Source organism: Engystomops pustulosus, unplaced genomic scaffold (assembly GCF_040894005.1).
Source record: "Engystomops pustulosus unplaced genomic scaffold, aEngPut4.maternal MAT_SCAFFOLD_219, whole genome shotgun sequence".
Lineage (NCBI taxonomy): Eukaryota > Metazoa > Chordata > Amphibia > Anura > Leptodactylidae > Engystomops > Engystomops pustulosus.
In genome coordinates, this window is record NW_027285098.1 from 122,777 (window position 1) to 135,979 (window position 13,203).

Sequence of the window (13,203 nt, forward strand, 5' to 3'; positions counted from 1 at the left end):
GCTGCGCGGAAGGGGCGGGCCCTCAGGGGACACGCGGGGAAGGGGCGGGCCCTCAGGGGACACGCGGGGAAGGGGCGGGCCCTCAGGGGACACGCGGGGAAGGGGCGGGCCCTCAGGGGACACGCGGGGAAGGGGCGGGCCCTCAGGGGACACGCGGGGAAGGGGCGGGCCCTCAGGGGACACGCGGGGAAGGGGCGGGCCCTCAGGGGACACGCGGGGAAGGGGCGGGCCCTCAGGGGACACGCGGGGAAGGGGCGGGCCCTCAGGGGACACGCGGGGAAGGGGCGGGCCCTCAGGGGACACGCGGGGAAGGGGCGGGCCCTCAGGGGACACGCGGGGAAGGGGCGGGCCCTCAGGGGACACGCGGGGAAGGGGCGGGCCCTCAGGGGACACGCGGGGAAGGGGCGGGCCCTCAGGGGACACGCGGGGAAGGGGCGGGCCCTCAGGGGACACGCGGGGAAGGGGCGGGCCCTCAGGGGACACGCGGGGAAGGGGCGGGCCCTCAGGGGACACGCGGGGAAGGGGCGGGCCCTCAGGGGACACGCGGGGAAGGGGCGAGCCCTCAGGGGACACGCGGGGAAGGGGCGAGCCATGAGGGGACACGCGGGGAAGGGGCGAGCCATGAGGGGACACGCGGGGAAGGGGCGAGCCATGAGGGGACACGCGGGGAAGGGGCGAGCCATGAGGGGACACGCGGGGAAGGGGCGAGCTATGAGGGGACACGCGGGGAAGGGGCGAGCTATGAGGGGACACGCGGGGAAGGGGCGAGCTATGAGGGGACACGCGGGGAAGGGGCGGGCCCTGAGGGGAGGGGTAGCACTGATATGTAACCTCACACCTTGTGAGGAGCCATAATAAATGGTGTAAGTGGCTCGTCCAGTTTGGTCTCCGCTTTAGGATCTGAATGTACAGGAGACTATAAATAGCTGCCGGGAAAGTCCCAGAGGAGACAGAAGGACTTCACCCTTTATAACAGCCAAACCCTTTATCACATTGCTGACTCCACAAAAATACAATAGTGGAAAGACCTTCACCCCATCATTAACCCTTCTGCACCAAGCCAAACGCTGCCATGTACTTCTAAAGGAGGGCAGAGGGGAAAGGGAGGAGGGAGGAGGACGGACAGAGGAGTCTGGAGGAGGACGACGGACAGAGGACACTGGTTGTGTAGAGGACGACGGAGGAGGACACTGGTTGTGTAGAGGACGACGGAGGAGGACACTGGTTGTGTAGAGGACGACGGAGGAGGACACTGGTTGTGTAGAGGACGACGGAGGAGGACACTGGTTGTGTAGAGGACGACGGAGGAGGACACTGGTTGTGTAGAGGAAAACGGAGGAGGACACTGGTTGTGTAGAGGACGGTGGAGGCTGGAGGAGGAGGACACTGGTTGTGTAGAGGACGGAGGAGGACACTGGTTGTGTAGAGGACGGAGGAGGACACTGGTTGTGTAGAGGACGGAGGAGGACACTGGTTGTGTAGAGGACGGAGGAGGACACTGGTTGTGTAGAGGACGGAGGAGTCTGGGGGAGGAGGAGGACGACACTGGTTGTGTAGAGGACGGAGGAGTCTGGGGGAGGAGGACACTGGTTGTGTAGAGGACGGAGGAGTCTGGGGGAGGAGGAGGAGGACACTGGTTGTGTAGAGGACGGAAGAGTCTGGGGGAGGAGGAGGAGGACACTGGTTGTGTAGAGGACGGAGGAGTCTGGGGGAGGAGGAGGACGACACTGGTTGTGTAGAGGACGGAGGAGTCTGGGGGAGGAGGACACTGGTTGTGTAGAGGAAGGAGGAGTCTGGGGGAGGAGGAGGACACTGGTTGTGTAGAGGACGGAGGAGTCTGGGGGAGGAGGAGGACACTGGTTGTGTAGAGGACGGAGGAGTCTGGGGGAGGAGGAGGAGGACACTGGTTGTGTAGAGGACGGAGGAGTCTGGGGAGGAGGAGGAGGACACTGGTTGTGTAGAGGAAGGAGGAGTCTGGGGGAGGAGGAGGACACTGAGTGTGTAGAGGACGGAGGAGTCTGGGGGAGGAGGACACTGGTTGTGTAGAGGACGGAGGAGTCTGGGGGAGGAGGACACTGGTTGTGTAGAGGACGGAGGAGTCTGGGGGAGGAGGACACTGGTTGTGTAGAGGACGGAGGAGTCTGGGGGAGGAGGACACTGGTTGTGTAGAGGACGGAGGAGTCTGGGGGAGGAGGACACTGGTTGTGTAGAGGACGGAGGAGTCTGGGGGAGGAGGACACTGGTTGTGTAGAGGACGGAGGAGTCTGGGGGAGGAGGAGGAGGACACTGGTTGTGTAGAGGACGGAGGAGTCTGGGGGAGGAGGAGGAGGACACTGGTTGTGTAGAGGACGGAGGAGTCTGGGGGAGGAGGAGGAGGACACTGGTTGTGTAGAGGACGGAGGAGTCTGGGGGAGGAGGAGGAGGACACTGGTTGTGTAGAGGACGGAGGAGTCTGGGGGAGGAGGAGGAGGACACTGGTTGTGTAGAGGACGGAGGAGTCTGGGGGAGGAGGAGGAGGACACTGATTGCGTAGAGGACGGAGGAGTCTGGGGGAGGAGGAGGAGGAGGACACTGGTTGTGTAGAGGAAGGAGGAGTCTGGGGGAGGAGGAGGAGGACACTGGTTGTGTAGAGGATGGAGGAGTCTGGGGGAGAAGGAGGAGGACACTGATTGCGTAGAGGACGGAGGAGTCTGGGGGAGGAGGAGGAGGACACTGGTTGTGTAGTGGAAGGAGGAGTCTGGAGGAGGAGGAGGACACTGGTTGTGTAGAGGACGGAGGAGTCTGGAGGAGGAGGACACTGGTTGTGTAGAGGACGGAGGAGTCTGGAGGAGGAGGACACTGGTTGTGTAGAGGACGGAGGAGTCTGGGGGAGGAGGACACTGGTTGTGTAGAGGACGGAGGAGTCTGGAGGAGGAGGATACTGGTTGTGTAGAGGACGGAGGAGTCTGGGGGAGGAGGAGGACACTGGTTGTGTAGAGGACGGAGGAGTCTGGGGGAGGAGGACACTGGTTGTGTAGAGGACGGAGGAGTCTGGGGGAGGAGGACACTGGTTGTGTAGAGGACGGAGGAGTCTGGGGGGAGGAGGAGGACACTGGTGTAGGGGACGGAGGAGTCTGGGGGAGGAGGACACTGGTTGTGTAGAGGACGGAGGAGTCTGGGGGAGGAGGAGGAGGACACTGGTTGTGTAGAGGACGGAGGAGGACACTGGTTGTGTAGAGGACGGAGGAGGACACTGGTTGTGTAGAGGACGGAGGAGGACACTGGTTGTGTAGAGGACGGAGGAGGACACTGGTTGTGTAGAGGACGGAGGAGGACACTGGTTGTGTAGAGGACGGAGGAGGACACTGGTTGTGTAGAGGACGGAGGAGGACACTGGTTGTGTAGAGGACGGAGGAGGACACTGGTTGTGTAGAGGACGGAGGAGGACACTGGTTGTGTAGAGGACGGAGGAGGACACTGGTTGTGTAGAGGACGGAGGAGTCTGGGGGAGGAGGACACTGGTTGTGTAGAGGACGGAGGAGTCTGGGGGAGGAGGACACTGGTTGTGTAGAGGACGGAGGAGTCTGGGGGAGGAGGAGGAGGACACTGGTTGTGTAGAGGACGGAGGAGTCTGGGGGAGGAGGAGGAGGACACTGGTTGTGTAGAGGACGGAGGAGTCTGGGGGAGGAGGAGGACACTGGTTGTGTAGAGGACGGAGGAATCTGGGGGGAGGAGGAGGACACTGGTTGTGTAGAGGACGGAGGATTCTGGGGGAGGAGGGAGGACACTGGTTGTGTAGAGGACAGAGGAGTCTGGGGAGGAGGACACTGGTTGTGTAGAGGACAGAGGAGTCTGGGGGAGGAGGACACTGGTTGTGTAGAGGACGGAAGAGTCTGGGGAGGAGGAGGAGGACACTTGTTGTGTAGAGGACGGAAGAGTCTGGGGGAGGAGGAGGAGGACACTGGTTGTGTAGAGGACGGAGGAGTCTGGGGGAGGAGGAGGACACTGGTTGTGTAGAGGACGGAGGAGTCTGGGGGAGGAGGAGGACACTGGTTGTGTAGAGGACGGAGGAGTCTGGGGGAGGAGGACACTGGTTGTGTAGAGGACGGAGGAGTCTGGAGGAGGAGGACACTGGTTGTGTAGAGGACGGAGGAGTCTGGGGGAGGAGGACACTGGTTGTGTAGAGGACGGAGGAGTCTGGGGGAGGAGGAGGAGGACACTGGTTGTGTAGAGGACGGAGGAGTCTGGAGGAGGAGGACACTGGTTGTGTAGAGGACGGAGGAGTCTGGAAGAGGAGGACACTGGTTGTGTAGAGGACGGAGGAGTCTGGAGGAGGAGGAGGACACTGGTTGTGTAGAGGACGGAGGAGTCTGGGGGAGGAGGAGGAGGACACTGTAGAGGTTGTGTAGAGGACGGAGGTGGAGGGGTGAGGAGGAGGACGGAGGTGGAGGGGTGAGGAGGAGGACGGAGGAGGAGGACACTGGTGTAGAGGATGGAGGTGGAGGGGTGAGGAGGAGGACGGAGGGGTGAGGAGGAGGACGGAGGGGTGAGGAGGAGGACGGAGGGGTGAGGAGGAAGACGGAGGGGTGAGGAGGAGGACGGGAGGACGGAGGGGTGAGGAGGAGGACGGAGGACGGAGGGGTGAGGAGGAGGACGGAGGACGGAGGGGTGAGGAGGAGGACGGAGGACGGAGGGGTGAGGAGGAGGACGGAGGACGGAGGGGTGAGGAGGAGGACGGAGGGGGTGAGGAGGAGGAGGAGGGGGAGGGGTGAGGAGGAGGACGGAGGGGGAGGGGTGAGGAGGAGGACGGAGGGGGAGGGGTGAGGAGGAGGACGGAGGGGGAGGGGTGAGGAGGAGGACGGAGGGGGAGGGTGAGGAGGAGGACGGAGGGGGAGGGGTGAGGAGGAGGACGGAGGGGGAGGGGTGAGGAGGAGGACGGAGGGGGAGGGGTGAGGAGGAGGACGGAGGGGGAGGGGTGAGGAGGAGGACGGAGGGGGAGGGGTGAGGAGGAGGACGGAGGGGGAGGGGTGAGGAGGAGGACGGAGGGGGAGGGGTGAGGGGGAGGACGGAGGGGGAGGGTGCGGAGGAGGACGGAGGGGGAGGAGGAGGACGGAGGTGGAGGGGTGAGGGGGAGGACGGAGGTGGAGGGGTGAGGGGGAGGACGGAGGTGGAGGGGTGAGGGGGAGGACGGAGGTGGAGGGGTGAGGGGGAGGACGGAGGTGGAGGGGTGAGGGGGAGGACGGAGGTGGAGGGTGAGGAGGAGGACGGAGGTGGAGGGGTGAGGAGGAGGACGGAGGTGGAGGGGTGAGGAGGAGGACGGAGGTGGAGGGGTGAGGAGGAGGACGGGAGGTGGAGGGGTGAGGAGGAGGACGGAGGTGGAGGGGTGAGGAGGAGGACGGAGGGGGAGGGGTGAGGAGGAGGACGGAGGGGAGGGGTGAGGAGGAGGACGGAGGTGGAGGGGTGAGGAGGAGGACGGAGGGGTGAGGAGGAGGACGGAGGGGTGAGGAGGAGGACGGAGGGGGAGGGGTGAGGAGGAGACGGAGGGGGAGTGGGGAGGAGGAGGACGGAGGGGAGTGGGGAGGAGGAGGACGGAAGTGGAGGGGGGAGGAGGAGGACGGAGGGGGGAGGAGGAGGACGGAGGTGGAGGGGTGAGGGGGAGGACGGAGGTGGAGGGGTGAGGGGAGACGGAGGTGGAGGGGTGAGGGGGAGGACGGAGGTGGAGGGGTGAGGGGGAGGACGGAGGGTGGAGGGGTGAGGGGGAGGACGGAGGTGGAGGGGTGAGGAGGAGGACGGAGGTGGAGGGGTGAGGAGGAGGACAGAGGTGGAGGGGGGAGGAGGAGGACGGAGGTGGAGGGGGAGGAGGAGGACGGAGGTGGAGGGGGAGGAGGAGGACGGAGAGGGAGGGGTGTGAGCTCTGTTGCCATTTCTAGGTTAGGAGTCATTATCGCTCGTGTAATTATTATTATGTTATTTGGAAAGATTTATTAAAGTTTCTCCATCTCTCAGGCCGCCCCCTCTTATTGTACTGGTTATAAACCAATCATCCGGCCTCATCCCTCTAATCTGCATATTGCTGGGACAGAGCGAGGATGTGGCTCCTCCAGTTGTCTGACAGCATCACTGATCTCTGTTCTCTTGGAGAAGTCACTTGATTATTAACTTTCTATCTGCGCATTCTCTGATGGAAAAAGATTTTATGGCTGATAATAAAAATGTCTCTACAGATAAGGAGAGCAGGGGGAGGTGCAGGGGGGGAGGAGGTGCAGGGGGGGGGGGAGGAGGTGCAGGGGGGGTGGGCAGGGGGGGAGGTGCAGGGGGGGAGGAGGTGCAGGTGGAGAGGGGAGGAGGTGCAGGGGGAGAGGGGGAGGAGGTGCAGGGGAGAGGGGGAGGAGGTGCAGGGGGGAGGAGGTGCAGGGGGAGGGGGAGGAGGTGCAGGGGGGGAGGAGGGGCAGGGGGGAGGAGGTGCAGGGGGAGGAGGTGCAGGGGGGAGGAGGTGCAGGGGGGGAGGGGGAGGAGGTGGCAGGGGGGGGGGGTGCAGGGGGGGAGGAGGTGCAGGGGGAGAGGGGGAGGAGGGCAGGGGAGAGGGGAGGAGGTGAAGGGGGGGAGGAGGTGCAGGGGGAGCGGGGGAGGAGGTGCAGGGGGAGCGGGGGAGGAGGTGCAGGGGGGAGAGGAGGTGCAGGGGGGAGGGGGAGGAGGTGCAGGGGGGAGGGGGAGGAGGTGAAGGGGGGAGGAGGTGCAGGGGGAGAGGGGAGGAGGTGCAGGGGAGAGGGGGAGGAGGTGAAGGGGGGGAGGAGGTGCAGGGGGAGAGGGGTGCAGGGGAGAGGGGGTGGAGGTGCAGGGGGAGAGGGGAGGAGGTGGGGGGGGAGAGGGGAGGAGGTGAAGGGGGGAGGAGGTGCAGGGGGAGAGGGGGTGGAGGTGCAGGGGAGAGGGGTGGAGGTGCAGGGGGAGAGGGGGAGGAGGTGGCGAGGGAGAGGGGGAGGAGGTGCAGGGGGAGAGGGGGAGGAGGTGCAGGGGGAGAGGGGGTGGAGGTGCAGGGGGAGAGGGGGTGGAGGTGCAGGGGGAGAGGGGGTGGAGGTGAAGGGGGGGGAGGGGGTGCAGGGGGAGAGGGGGTGGAGGTGCAGGGGTAGAGGGGGAGGAGGTGCGGGGGGAGAGGGGGAGGAGGTGGAGAGGGGTGGAGGTGCAGGGGGAGAGGGGGAGGAGGTGCGAGGGGAGAGGGGGAGGAGGTGCAGGGGAGAGGGGGAGGAGGTGCAGGGGAGAGGGGGAGGAGGTGCAGGGGAGAGGGGGAGGAGGTGCAGGGGGGAAGGGGAGGAGGTGCAGAGGTGTAGGCGGGAGGGGAGAGGGTGCAGGGGGAGGGGGGGGGCAGGGGGGAGGGGAGAGAGTGAGGAGGTGTCGGGGGAAGGGGTAGAGGCAGGCCGGCTCCAGGTTCAGTGGGCCCCTTAACAGTGAACTCATGTGGCGGCATGGCCTTACCGGTGCAGGGGGAGAGGGGGAGGAGGTGCAGGGGGGAAGGGGGAGGAGGTGCAGAGGGTGTAGGCGGGGGGAGAGGGTGCAGGGGGGAGGGGGTGCAGGGGGGAGGGGAGAGAGTGAGGAGGTGTCGGGGGAAGGGGTAGAGGCAGGGCCGGCTCCAGGTTTCAGTGGGCCCCTTAACAGTGAACTCATGTGGCGGCATGGCCTTACCACCTGAGCTCAGACAAAATCATATGGGTGGGGGAGGGTCCCTCTCTCTGTATATCACATGGAGGGTCTCTCTCAGGTGATTTAGTAACAACCCTCTGGCTACATGACGACACTCACATAATAAATGTGCGGGAGTACAAATATGGCCGCCGGTATCTTCCTACTGAAGGCAAATTCCTGGGTGTATAAAGATGGCGCGACAAACCCTTTCACTCCGGCGGATGCTGTGGTTGTCATGGCGAAGCGGAAGTGGCGGACTGATCTAGCTGAGGACTCTATGGCTCGCTAACCGGATATCCGGTTGATGTGCTGTAAACTCCGCCCCCGGCGTGGAAATCTATGACTGCAGGTGAGAACCTACACCGACCCTGAACCGGGGCAACCGATAGCCGCTCCCCAGCCTCCTCCCCCTGCTAACAGTGTGTCCTCCCCCTTATATCCTCTGCTCAGTGTATCCTCCCCCTGCTGTGTCCTGTGCCCCCTGATATCCTCTGCTCAGTGTATCCTCCCCCTGCTGTGTCCTGTGCCCCCTGATATCCTCTGCTCAGTGTATCCTCCCCCTGCTGTGTCCTGTGCCCCCTGTTATCCTCTGCTCAGTGTATCCTCCCCCTGCTGTGTCCTGTGCCCCCTGATATCCTCTGCTCAGTGTATCCTCCCCTGCTGTGTCCTGTGCCCCCTGATATCCTCTGCTCAGTGTATCCTCCCCCTGCTGTGTCCTGTGCCCCCTGATATCCTCTGCTCAGTGTATCCTCCCCCTGCTGTGTCTGTGCCCCCTGATATCCTCTGCTCAGTGTATCCTCCCCCTGCTGTGTCCTGTGCCCCTGATATCCTCTGCTCAGTGTATCCTCCCCCTGCTGTGTCCTGTGCCCCCTGATATCCTCTGCTCAGTGTATCCTCCCCCTGCTGTGTCCTGTGCCCCCTGATATCCTCTGCTCAGTGTATCCTCCCCCTGCTGTGTCCTGTGCCCCCTGATATCCTCTGCTCAGTGTATCCTCCCCCTGCTGTGTCCTGTGCCCCCTGATATCCTCTGCTCAGTGTATCCTCCCCCTGCTGTGTCCTGTGCCCCCTGATATCCTCTGCTCAGTGTATCCTCCCCCTGCTGTGTCCTGTGCCCCCTGATATCCCTCTGCTCAGTGTATCCTCCCCCTGCTGTGTCCTGTGCCCCCTGATATCCTCTGCTCAGTGTATCCTCCCCTGCTGTGTCCTCCCCCTTATATCCTCTGCTCAGTGTCTCCTCCCCCTGCTGTGTCCTGTGCCCCCTGTTATCCTCTGCTCAGTGTATCCTCCCCCTGCTGTGTCCTGTGCCCCCTGATATCCTCTGCTCAGTGCATCCTCCCCCTGCTGTGTCCTGTGCCCCTGGGGACGGTGCATCCTCCCCTGCTGTGTCCTGTGCCCCTGGGGACGGTGCATCCTCCCCTGCTGTGTCCTGTGCCCCTGGTGACGGTGCAGCCTCCCCCTGCTGTGTCCTGTGCCCCCTGATATCCTCTGCTCAGTGTCTCCTCCCCTGCTGTGTCCTGTGCCCCCTGATATCCTCTGCTCAGTGTATCCTCCCCCTGCTGTGTCCTGTGCCCCTGATATCCTCTGCTCAGTGTATCCTCCCCCTGCTGTGTCCTCCCCCTTATATCCTCTGCTCAGTGTCTCCTCCCCCTGCTGTGTCCTGTGCCCCCTGTTATCCTCTGCTCAGTGTATCCTCCCCCTGCTGTGTCCTGTGCCCCCTGATATTCTCTGCTCAGTGTATTCTCCCCCTGCTGTGTCCTGTGCCCCTGGGGACGGTGCATCCTCCCCCTGCTGTGTCCTGTGCCCCTGGGGACGGTGCATCCTCCCCCTGCTGTGTCCTGTGCCCCTGGGGACGGTGCATCCTCCCCCTGCTGTGTCCTGTGCCCCTGGGGACGGTGCATCCTCCCCCTGCTGTGTCCTGTGCCCCTGGGGACGGTGCATCCTCCCCCTGCTGTGTCCTGTGCCCCTGGGGACGGTGCATCCTCCCCCTGCTGTGTCCTGTGCCCCTGGGGACGGTGCATCCTCCCCCTGCTGTGTCCTGTGCCCCTGGGGACGGTGCATCCTCCCCCTGCTGTGTCCTGTGCCCCTGGGGACGGTGCATCCTCCCCCTGCTGTGTCCTGTGCCCCTGGGGACGGTGCATCCTCCCCCTGCTGTGTCCTGTGCCCCTGGGGACGGTGCATCCTCCCCCTGCTGTGTCCTGTGCCCCTGGGGACGGTGCATCCTCCCCCTGCTGTGTCCTGTGCCCCTGGGGACGGTGCATCCTCCCCCTGCTGTGTCCTGTGCCCCTGGGGACGGTGCATCCTCCCCCTGCTGTGTCCTGTGCCCCTGGGGACGGTGCATCCTCCCCCTGCTGTGTCCTGTGCCCCTGGGGACGGTGCATCCTCCCCCTGCTGTGTCCTGTGCCCCTGGGGACGGTGCATCCTCCCCCTGCTGTGTCCTGTGCCCCTGGGGACGGTGCATCCTCCCCCTGCTGTGTCCTGTGCCCCTGGGGACGGTGCATCCTCCCCCTGCTGTGTCCTGTGCCCCTGGGGACGGTGCATCCTCCCCCTGCTGTGTCCTGTGCCCCTGGGGACGGTGCATCCTCCCCCTGCTGTGTCCTGTGCCCCTGGGGACGGTGCATCCTCCCCCTGCTGTGTCCTGTGCCCCTGGGGACGGTGCATCCTCCCCCTGCTGTGTCCTGTGCCCCTGGGACGGTGCATCCTCCCCCTGCTGTGTCCTGTGCCCCTGGGGACGGTGCATCCTCCCCCTGCTGTGTCCTGTGCCCCTGGGGACGGTGCATCCTCCCCCTGCTGTGTCCTGTGCCCCTGGGGACGGTGCATCCTCCCCCTGCTGTGTCCTGTGCCCCTGGGGACGGTGCATCCTCCCCCTGCTGTGTCCTGTGCCCCTGGGGACGGTGCATCCTCCCCCTGCTGTGTCCTGTGCCCCTGGGGACGGTGCATCCTCCCCCTGCTGTGTCCTGTGCCCCTGGGGACGGTGCATCCTCCCCCTGCTGTGTCCTGTGCCCCTGGGGACGGTGCATCCTCCCCCTGCTGTGTCCTGTGCCCCTGGGGACGGTGCATCCTCCCCCTGCTGTGTCCTGTGCCCCTGGGGACGGTGCATCCTCCCCCTGCTGTGTCCTGTGCCCCTGGGGACGGTGCATCCTCCCCCTGCTGTGTCCTGTGCCCCTGGGGACGGTGCATCCTCCCCCTGCTGTGTCCTGTGCCCCTGGGGACGGTGCATCCTCCCCCTGCTGTGTCCTGTGCCCCTGGGGACGGTGCATCCTCCCCCTGCTGTGTCCTGTGCCCCTGGGGACGGTGCATCCTCCCCCTGCTGTGTCCTGTGCCCCTGGGGACGGTGCATCCTCCCCCTGCTGTGTCCTGTGCCCCTGGGGACGGTGCATCCTCCCCCTGCTGTGTCCTGTGCCCCTGGGGACGGTGCATCCTCCCCCTGCTGTGTCCTGTGCCCCTGGGGACGGTGCATCCTCCCCTGCTGTGTCCTGTGCCCCTGGGGACGGTGCATCCTCCCCCTGCTGTGTCCTGTGCCCCTGGGGACGGTGCATCCTCCCCCTGCTGTGTCCTGTGCCCCTGGGGACGGTGCATCCTCCCCCTGCTGTGTCCTGTGCCCCTGGGGACGGTGCATCCTCCCCCTGCTGTGTCCTGTGCCCCTGGGGACGGTGCATCCTCCCCCTGCTGTGTCCTGTGCCCCTGGGGACGGTGCATCCTCCCCCTGCTGTGTCCTGTGCCCCTGGGGACGGTGCATCCTCCCCCTGCTGTGTCCTGTGCCCCTGGGGACGGTGCATCCTCCCCCTGCTGTGTCCTGTGCCCCTGGGGACGGTGCATCCTCCCCCTGCTGTGTCCTGTGCCCCTGGGGACGGTGCATCCTCCCCCTGCTGTGTCCTGTGCCCCTGGGGACGGTGCATCCTCCCCCTGCTGTGTCCTGTGCCCCTGGGACGGTGCATCCTCCCCCTGCTGTGTCCTGTGCCCCTGGGGACGGTGCATCCTCCCCCTGCTGTGTCCTGTGCCCTGGGGACGGTGCATCCTCCCCCTGCTGTGTCCTGTGCCCCTGGGGACGGTGCATCCTCCCCCTGCTGTGTCCTGTGCCCCTGGGGACGGTGCATCCTCCCCCTGCTGTGTCCTGTGCCCCTGGGACGGTGCATCCTCCCCCTGCTGTGTCCTGTGCCCCTGGGGACGGTGCATCCTCCCCCTGCTGTGTCCTGTGCCCCTGGGGACGGTGCATCCTCCCCCTGCTGTGTCCTGTGCCCCTGGGGACGGTGCATCCTCCCCCTGCTGTGTCCTGTGCCCCTGGGGACGGTGCATCCTCCCCCTGCTGTGTCCTGTGCCCCTGGGGACGGTGCATCCTCCCCCTGCTGTGTCCTGTGCCCCTGGGGACGGTGCATCCTCCCCCTGCTGTGTCCTGTGCCCCTGGGGACGGTGCATCCTCCCCCTGCTGTGTCCTGTGCCCCTGGGGACGGTGCATCCTCCCCCTGCTGTGTCCTGTGCCCCTGGGGACGGTGCATCCTCCCCCTGCTGTGTCCTGTGCCCCTGGGGACGGTGCATCCTCCCCCTGCTGTGTCCTGTGCCCCTGGGGACGGTGCATCCTCCCCCTGCTGTGTCCTGTGCCCCTGGGGACGGTGCATCCTCCCCCTGCTGTGTCCTGTGCCCCTGGGGACGGTGCATCCTCCCCCTGCTGTGTCCTGTGCCCCTGGGGACGGTGCATCCTCCCCCTGCTGTGTCCTGTGCCCCTGGGGACGGTGCATCCTCCCCCTGCTGTGTCCTGTGCCCCTGGGGACGGTGCATCCTCCCCCTGCTGTGTCCTGTGCCCCTGGGGACGGTGCATCCTCCCCCTGCTGTGTCCTGTGCCCCTGGGGACGGTGCATCCTCCCCCTGCTGTGTCCTGTGCCCCTGGGGACGGTGCATCCTCCCCCTGCTGTGTCCTGTGCCCCTGGGGACGGTGCATCCTCCCCCTGCTGTGTCCTGTGCCCCTGGGGACGGTGCATCCTCCCCCTGCTGTGTCCTGTGCCCCTGGGGACGGTGCATCCTCCCCCTGCTGTGTCCTGTGCCCCTGGGGACGGTGCATCCTCCCCTGCTGTGTCCTGTGCCCTGGGGACGGTGCATCCTCCCCCTGCTGTGTCCTGTGCCCCTGGGGACGGTGCATCCTCCCCCTGCTGTGTCCTGTGCCCCTGGGGACGGTGCATCCTCCCCCTGCTGTGTCCTGTGCCCCTGGGGACGGTGCATCCTCCCCCTGCTGTGTCCTGTGCCCCTGGGGACGGTGCATCCTCCCCCTGCTGTGTCCTGTGCCCCTGGGGACGGTGCATCCTCCCCCTGCTGTGTCCTGTGCCCCTGGGGACGGTGCATCCTCCCCCTGCTGTGTCCTGTGGCCCCTGGGGACGGTGCATCCTCCCCTGCTGTGTCCTGTGCCCCTGGGGACGGTGCATCCTCCCCCTGCTGTGTCCTGTGCCCCTGGGGACGGTGCATCCTCCCCCTGCTGTGTCCTGTGCCCCTGGGGACGGTGCATCCTCCCCCTGCTGTGTCCTGTGCCCCTGGGGACGGTGCATCCTCCCCCTGCTGTGT

The 13,203-nt window shown here is 65.6% G+C and overlaps 2 protein-coding genes across 2 annotated transcripts in view; one reads left to right on the forward strand and one right to left on the reverse strand.

Moving 5' to 3' along the window:
* SLC39A4 (solute carrier family 39 member 4) overlaps positions 1-7,908 on the reverse strand; it is a 42,168-nt gene extending 34,260 nt beyond the window's left edge. The window contains exon 1 of the mRNA XM_072132084.1: positions 7,774-7,908. Coding sequence (XP_071988185.1) covers positions 7,774-7,893 — 120 coding nt within the window. The 5' untranslated portion in view covers positions 7,894-7,908. The remainder of the gene's footprint in view (positions 1-7,773) is intronic.
* A 97-nt stretch (positions 7,909-8,005) lies between these two features.
* Positions 8,006-13,203, forward strand: part of CPSF1 (cleavage and polyadenylation specific factor 1) — a 48,620-nt gene continuing 43,422 nt past the window's right edge. Inside the window, 1 exon segment of the mRNA XM_072132082.1 lies at positions 8,006-8,075. The gene's annotated coding sequence lies outside the window, so the exon portion shown is untranslated.